The 20,209-nt window shown below is 58.0% G+C and overlaps 1 protein-coding gene across 2 annotated transcripts; it reads left to right on the top strand.

The window, feature by feature from the left end:
- Nucleotides 1–378: 378 nt before the first annotated feature.
- On the top strand, nt 379–19,515 carry LOC141734387 (excitatory amino acid transporter 5-like). 2 transcript variants are annotated; one of them, XM_074566083.1, is made up of 11 exons: nt 379–555; nt 2,885–2,964; nt 5,102–5,314; nt 6,092–6,134; nt 7,371–7,593; nt 11,152–11,251; nt 12,281–12,514; nt 15,486–15,680; nt 16,389–16,523; nt 18,601–18,700; nt 18,812–19,515. In XM_074566083.1, exons 1-11 carry the CDS (start codon nt 379–381, stop codon nt 18,947–18,949), a joined length of 1,638 nt encoding a protein of 545 aa, XP_074422184.1. In that variant the 3' UTR covers nt 18,950–19,515. The 2 variants fall into 2 exon arrangements, with proteins under 2 accessions (XP_074422184.1, XP_074422183.1); XM_074566082.1 differs by having other exon boundaries at nt 18,601–18,713; nt 18,816–18,949.
- Nucleotides 19,516–20,209: the final 694 nt, after the last annotated feature.

The following is a 20,209-nucleotide window of genomic DNA, read 5'->3' as shown; positions in this document are numbered from 1 at the left end:
GCAGCCCCCGGGAGCCCAAATCCTGTGGCAGCCCCCGGTCCCAGCTCCTTTGGGATCAGGAGCTGTGGCGGGAAGGGAGTTCTGGGGCTGGATCCCTGCTCACAGCCCTGAGCCGGGGGTGGAGGGTTAACCTGGGAGGGTTCGGCACCGGCACCGGCACCGGCGGGATGCCAAGCCCAGATTAACCAGTTGAAGACGTCACTTTCCATTACGGGAAAAGCTCCCAAGTAGCCCTGAAGCTTTTGGTCCCTGGGATTAGCTGCCAGCACACTCGCCTCCCAGCAAAGGGCAGGGATCCATCGGCGCGGTGGTGCCCGGGGCGATGAACGGGGCCGGGAGCTGCTTCGAGGGGCATCGCCTGGACGGCTGAGGGCGACCATGTGGGAGCGGGTCAGGAAAGCTCTGCTGAATTCCCTGTCCACGACTTCCCTGCGCGTCTGGAAGTGGGTGCGGGCTTTCTGGTGTAAAAATGGCCTCCTGACCCTGTCGATGCTGTCGGTTGCCACCGGGTGCCTCCTGGGGTTCCTGCTGCGGGCGCTGGAGCTGACGGAGCTGGTAAGCCTGGCCGGGACTGGGACGGGAGCGAGGGGCATGGAGCGGGCCAGTCGTGGCTACCAGCCCTGGTGTTGGCAAGACATCACCGTTGAGAGCCCCAGATGGGCACAGCCCCAAAGGCAAAGGCTCCTGCCCAAGAAAAGCACCTCGCAGGGCAGGTTTCTCCCTGTGAGTTTTCTTTTTTTTTTATCTTTGACCAAAAAGCCGCCAACAAATGCCAAAGCTGCGGGACAAATCCTGCCTCCCTCCAGTGGGAGTGAGGGGCTCTGGGACGGACCCCGCGGGGCTGCAGGAGCCTCCAGGTGGGACGGGGATGCTCCAGGGGGCAATGGATGCTCGGCTGCTGGATGCTCAGGAACGGGCTCCCCCCAACACAAGCAGCAGCGCTGGGGTCTGAGGGACGAGCTCCTCCTGTTACTCCCCCGCACTGTGCAGATGCTCAACCGAAGCAGGTTTTCACTCTCTGGAGAAGAGAATGGAAAATAAATAGGGGGTTGGTGGAGAGCCTGGGGGGCTTCCAGGGGTCACCTTCCTCTAAGAAGCCTTGGAGACAAACGCACTGGAGAAAATGCACCGCAAAGGCGCGTTTGCACAGCGCTTTCTAGGAGTATTGTGCTGTTAAATGTCACCGCGCTGAAATACACGTGGCTTTAATGACATCGGGCATCTTGGCCGGGGCTCAGCCCTGATCTTCAGGCCGGTGGCTGAGCCTGGGAGGGGGGATGCTGCTTCGGGGAGAGCTTGGCTGGGGCCGGAGCATCCCCGTGTCACCGCGAGGATTTAGCAAAGTCTTGTCATTTCAATTATGCCCTTCAGCATCACCATCCGCAGCAGGGATGATCTTGTTACTTAATTGAAGTCGGGTGTAATCTCCCTGCGCCCCGGTGCGTGCGCCCGTAAGTGCCCGGCAGCCTCCCCCACTGGGCTTGAGGCCGGCAGAGCCCGGGGGCTCCTGCCCCTTGTCCTGCCACGCACCGAGTTCATCCATCCTCTGCCCCAGCCCTGTCCTGCCCTGGTGCCACAGCCCTGCACGTGGTCCCGGCGGCCACTTCTCCCCGTCACAGACTTCTGTCCCAGAACCCAGGCCGCGGATGAGGCGCTGGAGAAGCAGCCGGTCCCTGCTTTCCTCCCCGCCATGGGAAAGCATCACGCGGCTGAGAAACCCACTGACAAAAGAGATGCTGTTCGAATCTGTTGTTACTCCTTGCACCCGGCCGGACCCATCCCGGCTCCGCTCTACATGAGCTCCCTGGTGAAATCAGCTGAGTTTAGGCCACACGGGTGGGTTAGAGCAGGGACAGCAGTGGGGACCCTCGGCATCCTCAAAGCCTGGTGGTGTTGGGTACTTTGGAGTGACCAAAAGTTCCTGACACCTCTACAGTGACACGGTGAAAGAGCCGGGGGAGAGGGAGGGAAGGTGGATGGACGGATTGATGGGGTGAGGGACGGACAGAGGCATGGAAGGAACTCAGCAGCCAGAAGGATGGAGGATGGAGAGATGGATGGAGGGATGGATGGTGGGTGGAGGGATGGATGGATGGTGGATGGTGGGATGGATGGTGGGTGGATGGATGGTGGATGGAGTGGTCGATGGTGTGTGGGTGGATGGATGGATGGATGGATGGATGGATGGATGGATGGTGGATGGAGGGATGGATGGTGGATGGAGGGATGGATGGATGGTGGGTGGAGGGATGACGGCCAGGTGGCTGCTGGTCTCACAGACCCCTCACTCTTCCCTTGGTGATGGCCAAGGGATCTGGGCTTTTTGGGTCAGGCAGCCCTTCCCCATGCCCGTGTGAGGATTGTAGGGGGTGGATGGATGCTGGGGGGTGGAAACCCCCCTCGGTGCGTGGTGAGGTTGGACACCTGGGCTCTCCCTGCGCTGGGCTTTGTCACTTGCAGCTACGAGGTATTTCCACTTCTTGCTGCCAGCACCGGGCTGCCCCCAATGTCTTCGGGGCGCTTTTGCACGTGCAGTTGAGCCTCTGCTCCCCAATAACGAGTGCAACGGTGTTTGGGAGAAACGAGCAGTGGGGGCATGGGGACCATTCCCTAGAGGGCAATGGACCCAGGGATGTTTTTGGGAGGGGCCCCGCACACCCCTCGCAGGTTCACAGGTTTCCCATCCCTGACCCAGCTCCCAGTAAGGGATAACCAGAGAAACGGTGTCTCTGAGCGCCACGAGGAATGGCTGCCAGCTCGGAACCAAGCTCAGAGCTGGGTCTGGTTGGGAAAAAGGCAAATTTATCAGGTTTGAGCCATTAACCCACGATCAGTGTCCCCTTCTGAGCTCTCACCTGACACAGAGGCTCTGCTCCATGCGCAGGAGAAGCAGTATTTTTCCTTTCCTGGAGAGCTCCTCATGAGGATGTTGAAGATGCTGATCCTGCCCTTGATCACCTCCAGGTAAGACATCATCTTCTGCTTCTAAAGTACCAACTCTCCATCACGTTGAGGAGATCGGCCCGTGATCCCCCGTTGAGGAGATCGCCCTAAAATTGCCTGGGGTGAGAATAACCCCGGCCCCAAGCAGGGAACGACCCAGCAGCATCTCCTGCCTCGGTGCCCATCAAACCCCATGACTTCCCAGCAACGGTCTGGGACAAATCCTCACCTGGATTTGGTTGACACCCGCACCCAAGTCAGACACCTGCCCTGGCTGGGGTGTTTCCATTCCTTTTTGCGCCCAGCCAGCCGGCGATACCGGCTCCATTTCTGGCTAGTTGATGATGGGCAGCTTTTCAAACTCAACACGGATTTCCTTATTCAGATGGTTTTGAGGAAGTTCAGGGAGCAACCATAAGCGTCTCTCAATGTTGTGTCTGTGCCTGCAAATCCCGCTTTTACCAGCCCGTCCCAGTCTGGAAAGAAGAAACAGAGCTGACAGAGTCACACTCAGGTCTAAGGAAGGTCTTGAAAAGCTTACATGGATTTACACATTTTAAACAATTGCTGGCACTTGCTCATTAGAAATACCCAAGCAATTAGCTCTTTACTCCCTTGAGGACGTGTCACTTCTCTGTGGTTTTCCAGAGTTTGCTTGCTGTCCCATTTGCCTTTGGTTTATTTTGGGGGGCAGTGTGCTCTCTACCCTGGCCACGCTTGGCCTTTTCGGTATCAGCCCTTGCAGAGCTGCTTTCTTTTCCCCTCCAGCCTTTCGCCCCCTGCCCTGATGCACTGCCCGAGTTTCTCCGTCACTCCCGGGCTGCTCTCAGCCCCCCTCGCAGCTCAGGGATGCCGGCTCATCCCAGCTGACGGCTCTCCCGCCTGCGGACGCGGGGTCTGCACAGGGCTCCCAGGATTTTTCTTGCAGGTTTATTTGAAGCAGGCTTTTTTAATTACTGGCTGATGGCGAAGCGGCATCTACCCTCTAAGCACTGTCCCCGAGGGGACCGGCTGCGCGCTGTGGGTGGATTTGTCCAGGTTGGGGCTCAGTTCTGGAGCTCCCCAACCCTCACGTTGGCAAGTGTCACCCACCTCTGCGTTGCTTTTGTGGCCTCTCTTGAGCTTCCCAGGGTCTCTCTCCCCCTGGACACATGGCTGCTGGAGGGGATCCGTGGGCTGGCCACCACATCAACCACCTGTCCCCTGCGTGTCCCCAAGTGTAGCATTCACCCTCGCAACCTCCATCTCCATCACGTCCCACCCAGGGGTCGTCGGGCCACTGCCAAACGCCACCGAGAGCCTTGGCCGGGGCTCGCAGGGCCCGGGGAGCTGGAGCAGCCAGACCCAGCGGCCAGGAGCTCGGTGAGGGTCTGCGTGCACGCGGGGCACGCTGCAGCCCCCGAACGCTCCCCTTTGCCCCCAGTGCAGGCACCGCTGCCGGCCAGCTCTCCCTGCTGCTGCAGCCTGTAATATCCTCTCTATTTTTAGTCCAGTTTTGTATAAAAGTAGCTTACGGGCTACTTCTTAGGCAAGCTCACATGTACATGAAGTCTGACCTCCCCCCTTGGGGCAGTGGGGGCAGTGGGGTCCGTCCTCACCGGGATTTTATAAACCTCGCTAACACCTTTCTGCCCTGTTCGCAGTGACGTGCAGCAGCAGCACGGGGGGTTAGAGGGTGAAGAGAACAGTATCACAGAAAAAAAAAAGGAAGGAAGGAAGGAAGGAAGGAAGGAAGGAAGGAAGGAAGGAAGGAAGGAAGGAAGGAAGGAAGGAAGGAAGGAAGGAAGAAAGAAAGAAAGAAAGAAAGAAAGAAAGAAAGAAAGAAAGAAAGAAAGAAAGAGTAGCGTTAGTTATTCACCATGAAAATACACTAAGAATTTTTACTTCTCCAGTGGAGAAAACATGGCCAGACCTTGAAAGGGGGCGCAGAGAGGTGTCTCCTGCCCTCCACAGCTCAGCCTGGGCTGCCACAAGCCCATCCTGGTTGTGAGACCCTGCGGGCACAGGCACGCAAATGCGCAAGGGCTTGGTGATGTCCTTAAGCGTTGGTTAAAAAAAAATATCTACAGAAACTTCTCCCGCCTCGGAGGTTTTGCCCATCGGATGCATCGTGTGCAGTTCTGGGAGCAGACGCTGACCGCAATCTTTCCCGCTGCAGCCTCATGTCCGGGCTGGCCACCATGGACTCCAAGGCCTGTGGGAAGATGGGGGTGATCACCATCACCTACTATCTTTGGACAACCTTCATGGCGGTGACCGTCGGGATCATCCTCGTGGTCAGCATCCACCCCGGCGCGGCTGCCCAGAAGGACAACTACTCTGTGGGGAAAGTGGTGCTCAGCTCCGCTGATGCGTTACTGGATTTAATCAGGTACGTCACAGGAGTTCAGAGGGAGCCAGGCTGCGGATGGCATTTCACAGACGGGATCTTCCCACAAGGCATTGAGTTCCCAGGAGACACTGAGAGCTCAGGGGAAACGGGAGAACTGGGAAATGGGAGAACCGTTGGCAACGGTGACCAGGCGCCAGTACCTCCGAGCCCAGCGACACGGGGTCCATTTCTCCCCACACACGTCCCTCTGGCCACTCTGTCACCCCCCCCCGTCGCTCTTCTCCCAGAGCCACCAACAAAGAGGGATGCAGCAGCAGAAAACAGATTTAAATTCCCCACGAAGCCCAGCGGTTCTCCGTCTGCAGCCCAGCCGGGACACGCCAAGCCCTGCAGCTCCTTGGGCTTTGCAAGGTGAACGCGAGCAGGAGTTGGCCCAGGGCTGCGTTAAAGCAGTGGACGGGGGTAAACTGGGGAAGGGCTGGGGGAGAATCTCCATTCCCGGAGGCCTTTGATTGACTGGCAAAGGCTCTGAGCATCCTGCTCCAGCTTCGCAGGCGGTCCTGCTCCGAGCAGGGCGCTGGGGATGGCAGACGTCCATCCCAACCTCGGGCTTTCTCCAAGTCCGGTTCACACATGGCTCACAGTCCTGCTCGTCGTTCACCCTCCGGCCTGTCCTCACCCTCGGGCTGCACAGAGGACGCGGAGCCGGTGTTGGCTGTAACGTTGGGCCTCGAGGGGTGGCCCAGAGGTGCTTCCCAGGCTGTCCTCCGCGTTCCCACCACGCGCTTTAACCCCTGCGCCATTGCTCTCTTACAGAAACATGTTTCCTTCCAATCTCATCGAAGCTTCGTTCCAGCAGGTGAGTTCACCCGCCCCCGCGGGACGGGGCCCCGCTGCTCTCCCCATCTTCCCCTCCTGCCGCCCGGACACCAGCCCCTTCCCTGCCCTCTGCCCCCCTCCCCACCCCGCCTGCTCTGCTCGCCCGGGGGGCACCCGTGGCCGGAGGGTGCTGGCGGGGGCACGGGGGCTCACAGGGACACCCCTGCCCTCCCCTGCCACAGCAGCGCCGCGTCCCTTCCCTCGCACCCAGCGCTGGCCCTGTGGCTTCTGAGCCCGTGGGGCAGGGGCAGGCAGCAGGCAGGGGGTGGGCAGGCAGCAGGCAGGGGATGCGCAAGGGATGGGCAGGCGGCAGGCAGAGGATGGGCAGGGGGGTGGGCAGGCAGCAGGCAGAGGGTGGGCAGGCAGGAGGCAGGGGGTGGGCAGGGGGTGGGCAGGCAGCAGGCAGGGGATGGGCAGGCAGCAGGCAGGGGGTGGGCAGGGGATGGGCAGACAGGAGGCAGTGGGTGGGCAGGGGATGGGCAGGCAGCAGGCAGGGGATGGGCAGGCAGCAGGCAGGGGGTGGGCAGGGGATGGGCAGACAGGAGGCAGTGGGTGGGCAGGCAGCAGGCAGGGGATGGGCAGGGGATGGGCAGGCAGCAGGCAGGGGGTGGGCAGGCAGCAGGCAGGGGATGGGCAGGCAGCAGGCAGGGGGTGGGCAGGGGATGGGCAGGCAGGAGGCAGGGGGTGGGCAGGGGGTGGGCAGGCAGCAGGCAGGGGGTGGGCAGGGGGTGGGCAGGCAGCAGGCAGAGGGGAGCAAAGCTTGAAGGAAAGGTCGGGGTGGAAGAAGGGGAGAGGACCGAGGAGGGTCCAGGCAGGGTGGAGGGGAGAAGGGAAAACGAGCAACCTCCCGGCATTGGGAAAGCATCTGCAAAAGCCCCAGGAGGAGAGGGATGGGGGGCGAGGGGTGTCCCCGGGGGGAGCGCAGCGCTTACCCAGTGCTGCACCGGGACCTGCAGGGACCCGACTCCCAAACGCCACGGGTCTGCCCAGAGAGCGCAGCCTTGCTCGAGGCCGGCTGTGCTGAGGTCTGCGGGGAACAGCCCAGTCCCCCTTTGCCTGCTTCTTGCTTCTCTTCTTTTCACCTTTTACTGCCCGAAAAACAAACTTTGAACCTCCAGGACCACCCGGGCCAGTGGTGGCTTTGCCTCCGTGTTCAGAGCAGGATGGAGCCTGTGGCCAACAGGACACTAATGTCACTGCTTTGCTTTTGTTCCAGTATCGAACCGTTCTTGTCCCGGTGGTGAAGTCTCCTGGCTTTACAAAGATCCCAGGGAAATCTCTCAGTTTTATTTACTTTGCGCCTGACGATAAAAACCCTGAAATTCATCGGCCCGTGTTCCTCGAGCTGACGCCGTCCCCTGAGATGACCTACAGGACCCTGCCTGGGACCAGCAACGAGATGAACGTCCTGGGAATCGTCATCTTCTCAGCCACGATAGGTACCTGCTCCCCAGAGGAGGGGGCTCCGCGCTGCTCCCCGGCCCAGCAGCTGCAGCCCAGGGTGGCAACTGCTGTGGCCACCGCGCTGTCAATCGAGGCAGGATGCTCAGACGAGGTTATTTTAGCTCTAACTGCTCAGGTACCTGGGGAACCAGGCACAGCACGGAGCTTGCGCCACCACCTTCATCAGCACTGTCCGTGATGGAGCTCAAAAAAGGTGTTCGGTGCCGAGAAGGCTGTTTTCTCCCCACATTTTCCATGTGAGCCTTCACAGCCCAAGCACGGCTCCTGAGGGCTTTCAAATCATCACGTAAGCTTTTAATGAACGCGCCGAAGCGAGTTGTAACCTTTGCAGAGGCGACCTAGGACATGGCTCGTTACAAACGGTCCCAACCCCTCACGCTGGCAGTGTCCGGACTCCCCGAAAGCTGGGGCAGGCTTGGGCGCCTGTCACAAACCCATGGACGTTTGTAAGAGGACTTTCTGAAGTAGGCAAGAAAGCTCCTTGCGTTGAACAGCCTGTGATCCCGCGTGGACGAGGCACTGGGCAGCAATTCCAGGAAGGACGAAGAAGCGGAGGTTGGATGGAGAGAACGCGTGAAATGGGTAGGGAGGTTTAAAGGGGAGAAAGTCACGGGAAGGAGGAATTTGGAGCTGACTCAAAGAGTAAGACAGAAGGACACCGGGTGCAAGGCTGAGGGAGAAACGGGGGGAGAGATGAATCAGGAGGGAAAAGAGTAGGAGGCAACGGAGGAAAGATTACATGTAGATTAAGAGGTGAGGGCAAAGAGCTCGAACTTCGTGTATAAGGAACTAAGAAGCCAATTAGAGGATTTGAGGGGTGGAGGCAGCGCAGCCAGCACAGACCTGGCACACGCCAGCCTGCCCAGGGAGCCAGGGCAGAGCAGGCGGCTCTAAAGGCTACGACACAGTCAGTGCCTGGCGGAGGTGGCCACGGTGGGACTGGGCAGAGCTTCAATATCCTTACGGCCACGGTGGGACTGGGCAGAGCTTCAATATCCTTACGGACACGCTTCAATATCCTTACGGACAGAAGAGGTGTCTATGGCAGACTCCTGTCCGGTGACCAACACCTCCTGCAGACCACAGACGCTCCGGGAACGTGCCGAGCTCCCGCTGCCGAGACACGTGCCCTCCTCCGGCCCAGCCAAACGAGCAAGAAGCAGCTTTTCTCTTCCGAGATTACCACCCCGCCGCCCTGCCAGCGGGGGAGTGGGGATCAGCGCTGAGTTAGGACACAGCGGGAGATCACCTGGGCCAGCCCCCGCCGCCCAGCTGCGCTCCGGGTTACGCACAGGAGGGATTAGAGCTCCGCAAAGCCGCAGACCGGCAGAGCATCACCCGCACCGGGGACCGGCAGCTTGGAAAAGGGCGTTCATACATCCACGGGAAGCTTTACCTGCGAGGAGAGGTTGGATTAACGGGGTTTAGCTGGGAGAAAACAGGAGAGGGCCAGGGAAGGGCAGGCAACAGGGCTCTGTGCCGTGGGAAACGGGGATGGGCTCCTCCCTGCAGCGACGCGGGGAGCCCCGGTGGAAGCCAGCTGAGATCTCAGCAAAGGGTATTGGGGTCCAACACCAAACACCAAAGTCTGTGGGACTGAGACCAAGGCATCCGTGCAGCGCCTGCTGGCTGCCCAGGGTGGCTCTGCTGTGGACAGTAACCCCACACAGCTACCACAGCTCCAGAGAGCTCGTCACTGACACCGAGCATCTCCAGTCATCTCTGTTGCTTTCGAAATCCAGAAAAGGGCGCAGATTTAAAGCGAGCTGTCCATTCGCTTGGGCGATCTTTTCCAAACCAGCTGTTACGGCCACCAAATATTGGCTGAATATCCACCGCGCTGAGATTTAAGTATGTCGTGCCTTGTCTTATTTCTGAATGTCCTGGCAAAGAAGACCCTGCTTCATCTCTCTTTTGAGCAAGCCAAGAGATCCAACTCCCTGCCAAAGGTCTCCAGGAGTCCTCGGCCCTGAAGACTGAAGGGGGATGAGAGGGACAAGACAAGATCCTGCCTATATTCTTCTTTTCCAAGCTAAAGCAGACACTTGTACGGTGCTTCAGAAGTGGGAATTTTGGCTAACTGGACCACACGGAAAGCGCGCGCAACTGGGCTGGAAACTGGATGGGCTCAAAGCTTCAATTCCCTTCTGCTCAATGGGTACCTGGGAACCCTCCTCGCCGGGGAGAGCAATGGGATTTAGCACTGGCCAACGTTGCGCTGGCGGACCCAGAACACACCAGAGCCCCTCTAACCATTCACGTGGTTCTGCTCCAGAATTCCTTCAGCAGAAAATTAGACTGGAATTAGGTTAATGCCACAACCTCAAAAGAAAAACCAGAATTAAGGCAGGAGGCTTAATGCCCGTAGCTAAGCAACTCGGTCGGATCCTTCCTGACGTACCGTTGTACAGCCACAAGCGCTGCCACCGCCGCGGCACAGCCCGGGAGCCAGGGACAAAGCCCTCTGCGTGAAATAGCTGGTCAACAGCCAGCACAGCCCGTCGCAGGAGGGGACCGAGAGCTGCCACCGCCGGCGGGGACCCGGCAAATCCGAGCACTCCTGAAGTTCCTCCGAGTGGCAGACGTGGCGTGAGGCTCTTCTCACTCCAGACCAAGGGCAGGGAGGCAACATATCAGAGAATCATAGAATCATAGGGTTGGAAAGGCCCTCTGGAGATCATCTCCTCCAACCCCCCGCCACAGCAGGGTCACCCACAGCAGGTGGCACAGGAACGCGTCCAGGCGGGGTTGGAATGTCTCCAGAGACGGAGACTCCCCCACCTCTCTGGGCAGCCTGTGCCAGGGCTCTGCCACCCTCACAGCAAAGAAGTTCCTCCTCGTGTTTAGGTGGAATCCTCCTCAGGTTTAGGTGGATGTGAGGGCGATCTGGCTGCGACATCTGTCACCCCATTGATCGCCAGGGTTGATTCAGCTGATCTGGCCGGCTGGGCGGGTGTCCCCTTCCTCCCTCACCCATCCATGTGCGTCCCTCCCGAAGCTGCGCGCTCGGTCGAAGAGGACGACCTTCCCCGAGAGAGACGTACCGTTCATCGGTCAAGGCCATACGGTAGCTGCCCTCCCCTGCTAGAACCTCCAAACAAGCTCAATATATCGTCACATCCTCAGCTATGTATAACCCCGCCGAGCTTTGTCCTTTAAAAAAAATATCAGGTTTCGTTTCCGGAGCTACATTATTCTCGTATTACCAAATAGCAAAAGGACAGCTCACCCACCTTGAGAAGGGACTCCCAGCACCGAGCAGCAGTGAAGGGTTCAGCAGTTACCTGTGCAAGGAACAGGCCAAATCCTGGCTTTGGGTTGGGTGGGTTTGAGAAAAGGCCAGGTGCTTGTATTTGCCTGCAGCGGAGCATTACTGTGACCCGTAAGAGCATGCGGAAATCCGTATTAAGTCTGACCCGCTGTGAGTTTGCCCAGCGAAACCTATTGTGTGACCACCAGAGCCTCAAGCCACCCAGCGCGACACCGCTCCCACGGTACCACCGAGTAACAGAAACCCATGTGCTTGGTTGCAGGACTTCTCCTGGGAAAAATGGGCGAGCGAGGAACTCCGCTGGTCAACGTGTGCCAGTGTCTGAACGAAGCAGTTATGAAAATTGTCTCGATGGCAGTTTGGTAAATCTGGTTTTGATCGATTCGATTGTTTTTCTTCCCTGCTATCTAATGGTAACGCTGAGCTGCTGACACGTCTACCAGTATCTATTGTCAGCACTGGATTTATTTTCGTATGGTTGGAGAGCTGGGCGGAGAGGAACCTCATGGAGCTCAACAAGGGCAAGTGCAGGGTGTTGCACCTGGGGAGGAATAACCCCCCGCACCAGGACAGGCTGGGGGTGACCCACTGGAGAGCAGCTCTGTGGGAAGAGACCTGAGAGTCCTGGGGGACAACAGGGTGACCATGAGCCAGCAATGGGCCCTTGTGGCCAAGAAGGCCAATGGCATCCTGGGGGGCATCAAGAAGAGCGTGGGCAGCAGGTGGAGGGAGGTCATCCTCCCCCTCTGCTCTGCCCTGGGGAGGCCGCACCTGGAGTGCTGGGTCCAGTTCTGGGCTCCCCAGTTCCAGAAGGACAGGGAACTGCTGGAGAGGGGACAGCAAAGGGCTGCCAAGATGCTGAGGGGGCTGGAACACCTCTCTGATGAGGAAAGGCTGAGGGATTTGGGTCTCTTCAGTCTGGAAAAAAGACGGCTGAGGGGGGATCTTATCAACGCTTATAAATACTGAAAGGGGGGGTGTCAGGAGGATGGGGCCAGGCTCTTCTCAGTGGTGCCCGGGGACAGGACAAGGGGCAACGGGCACAAACTTGACCATGGGAAGTTCCATCTCAACACGAGGAGGAACTTCTTTGCTGTGAGGGTGGCAGAGCCCTGGCACAGGCTGCCCAGAGAGGTGGGGGAGTCTCCGTCTCTGGAGACATCCCAACCCCGCCTGGACGCGTTCCTGTGCCACCTGCTGTGGGTGACCCTGCTGTGGCTGGGGGTTGGAGGAGATGATCTCCAGAGGTCCCTTCCGACCCCGGCCAGTCTGGGATTCTGTGATGATCCTGTGACTGTACCACGTGGTACCAAATACTGCACTGACTCTCACGTAGTGCTTCAATGATTGCTGCAAACTCGTAAAGAACTTTTTATGCTTATTCTTTGCAGGTACTTCCCCTTTGGCATTGTATTTCTCATCGCTGGAAAGATCCTGGAGATGGAAGATCCATCAGTTACAGGACAGAAGCTGGGACTATACGTCATTACAGTGGTGTCAGGGCTGATCATCCACGGGCTCATCCTCTTACCTCTGCTTTTTGCGCTCATCACCAAGAAAAACCCCTTTGCTTTCATTCAGGGGATACTGCAAGCCTTGCTCATTGCCTTGGCTACATCTTCCAGGTACGGAAACGCGGCTGAAACGCGCCGATCCAGCTGACTGCGGATCTGGTTTGGTTGGGGGAGATGCGGCGGTGTGTACAGCCAGGCGAGCTGGGGGGAAACGGGTGTAATTCAGACAAAGAGAAATGATGCTCCAGCACTATGTGAAATGAGATCGCCTCCAGCTTTTGTAGGAAGCGGGATGTGGGGCACCAGGATGCGTAGCACTGGGGTGCGGGGCAGCGGGATGCGGGGCACTGGGATGTGGGGCACCAGGATGCCTGGCACTGGGATGGGGGCACTGGGATGCGTAGCACCGGGATGCGGGGCACTGGGATGTGGGGCACCAGGATGCGGGGCACCGGGATGCGGGGCACTGGGATGCATAGCACCGAGATGTGGGGCACCAGGATGCATCGCACTGGGATGTGTGGCACCGGGATGCGTAGCGCTGGGATGTGGGGCACTGGGAAGTGGGGCACCAGGATGCATGGCACCGGGATGTGGGGCACTGGGATGCGTAGCACTGAGATGCAGGGCACCAGGATGCATGGCACTGGTATGGGGGCACTGGGAAGCGTAGCACCAGGATGCATGGCACCGGGATGCGGGGCATTGGGATGCATAGCACCGGGATGCATTGCGCTGGGATGTGGGGCACTGGGAAGCGGGGCACCGGGATGCGTGGCACTGGCATGCGGGGCACTGGGATGTGGGGCACGGGGATGCAAGGCACCGGGATGTGGGGCACCAGGATGAGGGGCACTGGAATGCGGGCACTGGGATGCGTAGCACCGGGATGCGTGGCACTGGGATGTGTGGCACCGGGATTCATGGCACCGCAATGCGGGGCACGGCACTGGGATGCGTGGCACCGGGATGCGGGGCACCAGGATGCGGGGCACCGGGACGTGTAGCAGCAGGATGCGTGGCACCGGGATGCGTGGCACTGGGATGCGTGGCACCGGGATGCATGGCGCTGGGATGCGTGGCACTGGGATGCATAGCACCGGGATGCAGGGCACTGGGATGCATAGCACCGGGATGCATTGTGCTGGGATGCGTGGCACTGGGATGCATAGCACCGGGATGCAGGGCACTGGGATGCGTAGCACCGGGATGCATTGCGCTGGGATGCGTGGCACTGGGATGCATAGCACCGGGATGCAGGGCACTGGGATGCATAGCACCGGGATGCATTGCACTGGGATGCATGGCACTGGGATGCGTGGTACTGGGATGCGTGGCACCGGGATGCGGGGCACAGCCCGGTCTCAGCGGGAAGCGCCTCGGTGGGTCTCCAGCCCCCGCCAGCTCGCGCTGTCCTGCTGCTCGCCCTCTCCTGGGCTTTGCCCGGAGCAAAGCAGCAACGTTCGTAGGTGCGCGTGCTTCCCTTGGGTGCTGCAGTCCGTGTTCTTGACAGAATTCAAAGTAGGGCCCTTGTGGGTGCTTTATAAAACAGCGTGGGGTTACGATCCCGGGTTTTATTTGAAAACATCAAAAGCTCTTCTGACCACTTTACGGAAAAACTTAACTCCTGTGCATCCCAAGCTTCTCCAAAGAAAAGTGATGTCTACTTTGATAAGATTTTATACCTTTGCGTTATTTTTATCCATTTTATTTTCATTGGAAAACATTCTTTATAACAATGAAGAAACTTTACATTAGAAACCACCGTCCTTTCTGGAAGACACGCAAATGAAAACATTTTCTTAGGAAACACTTGAGTAAGCAAAGGGATTTTCTGGCCTCCCTAATGCTGCTTCTTCCCATAATCCCAATAAAACCATCTGGGATTGTGTCTCCTTCCCCCAGCGCCCCCCAAGGCGGGTTTCTTCTCCTGCTCTACCTGATCTCGGGGGCCGGGGTCTCCAGGCTCCCTCCCCGCAGCCCGCCCCAGCAGAGCCCGCGGGAGAGCGGTTCCAGGGAGGTGGGATCCCTCTGCTCCCCGTCCCAGCCCCACGCTCCGTGCTGGGGTCCGTCGCGCCGTGCCCTGCAGCCCACACCTTCCAGAAGACGCCCTCCCCGCCTCCCAGAGCCTATGGCAATCCCATCCGCTTCTTTTGCGTGCTTGTTGCCTTTCTTCCGCCCGCTCTTCTTCCTCCACCTCCTCATCCCGACTCCGGCGTGACAGCTAAACAGAAACAAGAGAGAAAGGTCAGGGGGTGCCCGAGCCGAGGAGCTGCTCCTCGTGTGCGCGGCAAGAGGAACAGCGGGGTCTGGACCTGGCTGGAGCCTGGAGGAACAGCGGGGTCCGGCTGGAACCCAGAGGAACAGCAGGGTCTGGCTGGAACCCAGAGGAAAGCAGGGTCCGTCTAGACCTGGCTGGAACCCAGAGGGAAGCAGGGTCCATCTGGACCTGGCTGGAACCTGCAGGAACAGCAGGGTCTGGCTGGAACCCAGAGGGAAGCAGGGTCCGTCTGGACCTGGCTGGAACCCGGAGGAACAGCAGGGTCCGGCTGGAACCCGGAGCAACAGCAGGGTTTGGACCCAGCTGGAACCCGGAGGAACAGCGGGGTCCGGCTGGAACCCGGAGCAACAGCAGGGTTTGGACCTGGCTGGAACCTGGAGGAACAGCGGGGTCTGGCTGGAACCCAGAGGGAAGCAGGGTCCGTCTGGACCTGGCTGGAACCCGGAGGAACAGCGGGGTTTGGACCCGGCGCAGGCAGACGCTGCCCCGTACCAAGGTCGGAAGTGGCGCAGGACTAACGTGGGGCCAGGGAGGTACGACCCAGCCGTAGGCGTCGCACAGAGCTGTTCACCGGGAGCAGTTTATCTCGCAGCGGGTAGCTAACCATCTGCTCGGCCCGTTACGCGTATTCCCCGGGGAGCGCAAGCTGAAGGAACTCTCAGTGCTGCAGCGACTTGCCTGAGCGCTGCCGCCGTCACCCTCAGGTGGGCTGGCGTTTCTGTACCGTTAATATTGACTGCTCTTTATGTAAAGCTCGCCGCAAACAACAGAGAGAATTACCGACCATTTCTTGTTCTACAGCTCGGCAACCCTGCCCATCACCCTGAAGTGTCTCCTGGAAAACAACGGGATAGACAGACGCGTGGCGCGCTTCGTCCTCCCCGTCGGTGCCACCATCAACATGGACGGCACGGCGCTGTACGAAGCGGTCGCTGCCATCTTTATCGCCCAGGTCAATGAATACGACTTGGATTTGGGACAAATTATAACGATCAGGTAAACGATTCTTTGCAGCGGCTGAATTATTTCGCTCTATTACGACGACCTCCCACCCTCTTCCCGTTCGGCAGAGGCCTTGCTACTGCCGAGAGCGAGCTTTGCCGGGAAGCGGAGGAGCGGGGGAAGGTGCGGGGGGTACCGGCCCCCGGGGAAGCTCGGGCTCTGCCCCCGCGGAATTTGCTGCAGAATCAGGCTCTGCCTGTAGGTAGAAGCCAGACGGGGAGCTGACGGCGCGGCTGGGACCGGCCGGCACCCGCAGCACAGGCGAATTGTCTCAGGGTTTGTGCACGTGTAATTTACTCCCCGTCGGGAATGGAACAGCCCCGTCTGATAAGCCGGCAAACAAAGCCCCCATCTAGATAGAAATAAGTAAGGGCAGTTGCAGACATTTAGCCATTTTATGCAGGGGCGGCTACACCGGACGGCAGCGGGGAGCGGTGTGAGCGCAAACCGGGAGCGCCCTCAGCCAGGACGCGCCAGGCAGGGCTTCGGGACAGAGGCAGGGAGCAGGAAGGTGGAGGAAGCCAGATCCGACCCAAGCCTTCCATACAGGAATAACTTTGCCATGCAAACGCGCTTGCTTTTCTTTTTGTAAAAAAACCCAAACCAAAACAAAAAAACATCCGAAAAAAAACCACACCCCACCCCCACCCCCCAAAACGAACAAAAGCCAAAAATTGCGCAGCCGCCACCTTCTCTTTGCAGCATAACAGCGACAGCAGCAAGCATAGGGGCGGCCGGGATCCCCCAGTCCGGGCTGGTGACGATGGTCATCGTGCTGACTTCTGTGGGGCTGCCCACCGACGACATCACGCTCATCATCGCCGTCGACTGGGCTCTGTAAGTACCTTGCGGGCGCAAGGCGCGGGCGGGTGCCGAGGGGCAGCTCGCGGCGGTGTATCTGAACAGCCCCACGGGGGGGAACGCAGCCTGAGGAGGCACCACCGAGGCGGGCCGGGAGCCAAGCGTGAGATTCTTCATTTTCCAATGAATCCTCGTGAAACGGCCCATGGTAACTACTGGCGAGGAGTCTCCTCACGGAGTGCCTGACTCGAGGCGTTTCTGTTCCGAGGCGCCCGTCGCCGTCTCGTGCCCCGTGAAGGACCGTACGTGGACGAGTGGTGATGGCACTCAGCCCCTCTCCCAGTGAGGGTCGCCAGTTTGAAACACCATCTTGTCCTCGCCTGTTCTCTAAATTCCCATCTGACTGCACAACGCACCTCCGTCGGAGGTCTCAAATAAGCAACAACATCTAACTTTCTGAAACATACATACGGTTCTACTTTTAAGAGATCAAAAGGATGCTGCTTTCCTCCGTAGCGAGGGGTAGAAAAGGAGGAAAGCGGGTGCGTCGTCTTGTCGTCACGAGGCGTCGCTGTGCGAGGCCGCTCGTTAACGCGGTCCCTAGAAACACCTCCAGTCCTTGTCTTCTCCAGGCTGTCCGCGCTGCGGACAAAGGCGGACGGGACGGACGGCGCAAGAGTCAAAGCGAAGTTCAGTATTTGTTCAGTATTTCAGAGGGTTCAGTATTTGTTTTGGTGGAATATTATCCCTGGGAGAGGAAGGAGGTCGGTAAGGCAGGGCGAGAGTTTTCTGGCTTCATAGAAGGAGAAACTAAAATCAGCCAGGGAGATGCCAACAACAACAACAGAGCTACAAAAGGGGTGGAAACGTGCAATTGTTTAGGAAAAAAACACATGATCTCCAGGGGGAAAAAAACAATAATCGGAGAAATCAATAGTAAACCATAAACCGCTGGTGATCATTTACAATATGTGTTCATCCAGTTTGCTGTTTCTATTTGTGAAACACGGGCATTTTCACAATTAAAAAGGAGAAGGGAGGGAGAAATAAACGTCCCAGCAGAACAGTAACAAGGTAAAGCCAAAGTTGTTTGCACACCAAACGACAGCAGGGGACGAGACAGTCGGCTCTTGAACAGAAGGGGCAAACCCCCCCTTGCGTCTGAGAGCGACTTCTCTCCCAAACCCGTGTGTCACCAGGACTAGAACGTCTCTGGAGTTTCCACAAGTAAGGATGACCTTTTCGAAGGACCGCATCCAACCCAGCCGACCCCAAGGAAGCCTGTCTTCCGACGAGATCATCTTCATCTTGATGGATGAAGGCCAGGTTGATCTCGAGACAAAAAAAAACGGATGCGAGGGCGTTTGTCGCACAGAAGAGCGGTCAAACATCCCGCGGTTTGTGAAATGTGCCGTCCTAAAGTACTAAGCTAAAAATGAAGCAAATTAGCTAGGAGGAAAAACGTCCAGAGTAGACACCAACTTCTACATCACTGACGCGGGGGTTTGCCGACGCGTCCTTCACAGCCACCCCGGACAGGAGGAAAGAGCCTCGAGCATCCCGGCCGCTTTTCTCTTTCTTTCACGTAAAAGGGCGTTTAACTTTTCAGGTGAAACTTGTAAAATCAGAACACGCTGTGAGTTCAGCCCTTGGGCACCGCAGGGTACCCAGCGCCGCCACCTGCCCCAGCGCCGGCTACCGGTGCCAGAGGTGCCTGGAGAAACGGGAGAGGGGCCGTGGCGGGGTAGGGAAGGTTTCCTCCCCGAGAGGCATCGCGAGGAGTTTTACGACTCGCTGAGGCAGCCCACCCCACCCCCAGCGAAAACGGTGACGATGCCTCCGTTAGGGAAGTGGCGCAGGCGGGTCTGTGGGCTAAAAAGACGCCCGAGGAGAGAAAAGAAGCCCCATCGCCTTCACGGTGCTGGGCTCAGAGACACCGCGTGTACCATTTTTCCTCTGTATTTGCCGATACTGCACTTCTCCCGACGCGCCAATAGCAAAACCGGCGGCAGCGACATTAGGGATGGAGGCTGCCGCGTTCCAAAGCCGTAAAAGACCGCGGGCGCGTCGGCTGTGGCCACCGACGGCATCCTCACGGCTCTCTCTCACCTAGGGATCGATTCCGAACTATGACCAATGTCCTGGGTGACGCTCTGGCTGCTGGCATCATAGCACACGTCTGCGAGAAAGACTTTGCCCCAAAGCCCCCCCTGGTACGTACAGCCCGTCTGGGAGCGCAGGGCGGCGCAGCAGATACAACGCGTGCGCTCCCTTAAGAAATTAAAATTGCGTTTGTGTTTTTTTTTTTTTTTTTCTTTTCGCAGCAAGATCCAGGAACCACCACAGACAAGTTCCCCGCTGCGGAGACCTCACATCTGCATCCCAAAGACAACGTGATTGAAATGATCGAAGAAACTTTGTTCGATCAGACGGGAGTTCATTACAACATCTGCCAGGTGTAGATCGCAGCATTCCTGCGCCCGGGAACGGGATCTTGGTGCTCAACACTGACGTTGTGAATGTCGTACGTGGATGCTCTGCGAGACGAAGGCCTTACTTGGCACAGAAAGTGGAGAAATCCTCTCTACCCTTCGAAGACGGTTCCTTCGAAGAGCCCGGCTGCGGGGGACGGGAGGCAGCGCCGGCTGCGAGCGAGCGCCCGGCCGAGCCAGCGGGGACGGAAGGCTTCGTACCTCACGGTTTTTTCAAGCCCAGTCCTTTTCGAAGGTTAGGGAGGTGGGACGGTATCAGAAAACTGGGACTGGACTGGATGAGAAAGCAGCAGAGACGGGACACAAATGGGACCCCGCGGGGCAGCAGCCCTTGTCTGCTGGTCAGGCCGCGCTCCATAAAGTTTTATTTTCTTTATTGTAGGTATTATTATTATTTTTTTTAATCTCGTGGCTTTTTTATTAATAGATTCTCATCTAAAAACTAAGATTAAGTGAATTTTTGTCCAGAGCTCAAAATCCAAGTTGGCCATAACGGGATTCCCCGGCCGTTACCCGAGGAGAGGAGCAGGACGGCCGGCGGAAGGGCCGGCACGGACAGCCAGACCCACCCGCACCGCCGGGACGGAAGGACCAGCCGTACACCTTTTTACGGTCTGTTTTATTACAGTGAAACTAATTGACCGGGCCCAACGGCGACCGTGTTGATTTTCCCAGCTAAGGATCTGTCCCTAAGTTCAAATTCCAATTACAGCCTTAAAATCCAGGTTTCCCAGGGCAGCCTCCTCCACAAAAGCCTTTCATACCAATGACTCCTCTCGCTGAATTCGCCTCTCCAAATGCCACCTCATCCCCTTTCTCCCTCCTGCTTTGTCTTTACTGCCCCAGTGTTCACTCTCCTGGAAGCAGCTTAAGCTCCCCCCCGAACATCCCTTAACGACCCGCCAATCGCGCGTGAAGAAAACATTTCCCTGTGTCTAATCATAGAATCATAGAATCGCTGAGGTTGGAAGGGACCTTTAAGATCATCGAGTCCAACCTTTAACCTACCCTGACAAGAGCCACTTCTAAACCATGTCCCTCAGTGCCCCATCTACCCTTTTTTTAAACACCTCCAGGGATGGTGAATCCACCACCTCCCTGGGCAGCCTGTTCCAGTGTCTAATAACCCTTTCAGCAAAAAAATGTTTCCTAATATCCAATCTAAACCTCCCCTGATGTAACTTGAACCCGTTTCCTCTTGTCCTATCACTTGTCCCCAGGGAGAAGAGG

The sequence above is a fragment of the Larus michahellis genome, chromosome 23 (genome assembly GCF_964199755.1).
Source record: "Larus michahellis chromosome 23, bLarMic1.1, whole genome shotgun sequence".
In the NCBI taxonomy this organism is placed as follows: domain Eukaryota; kingdom Metazoa; phylum Chordata; class Aves; order Charadriiformes; family Laridae; genus Larus; species Larus michahellis.
Note: the sequence above shows the minus strand (reverse complement) of the source record. Positions and strands in the feature narration are given on the sequence as shown.

What these genes read in the sequence shown, in the direction of transcription:
- LOC141734387 (XM_074566082.1), top strand. Translation starts at nt 379, where the DNA reads ATGTGGGAGCGGGTCAGGAAAGCTCTGCTGAATTCCCTGTCCACGACT. An exon ending in GCCTTGGCTACATCTTCCAG is followed by an intron (nt 12,515 to 15,485) that starts GTACGGAAACGC and finishes CTTGTTCTACAG; the next exon opens with CTCGGCAACCCTGCCCATCA. An exon ending in ATCGCCGTCGACTGGGCTCT is followed by an intron (nt 16,524 to 18,600) that starts GTAAGTACCTTG and finishes TCTCTCACCTAG; the next exon opens with GGATCGATTCCGAACTATGA.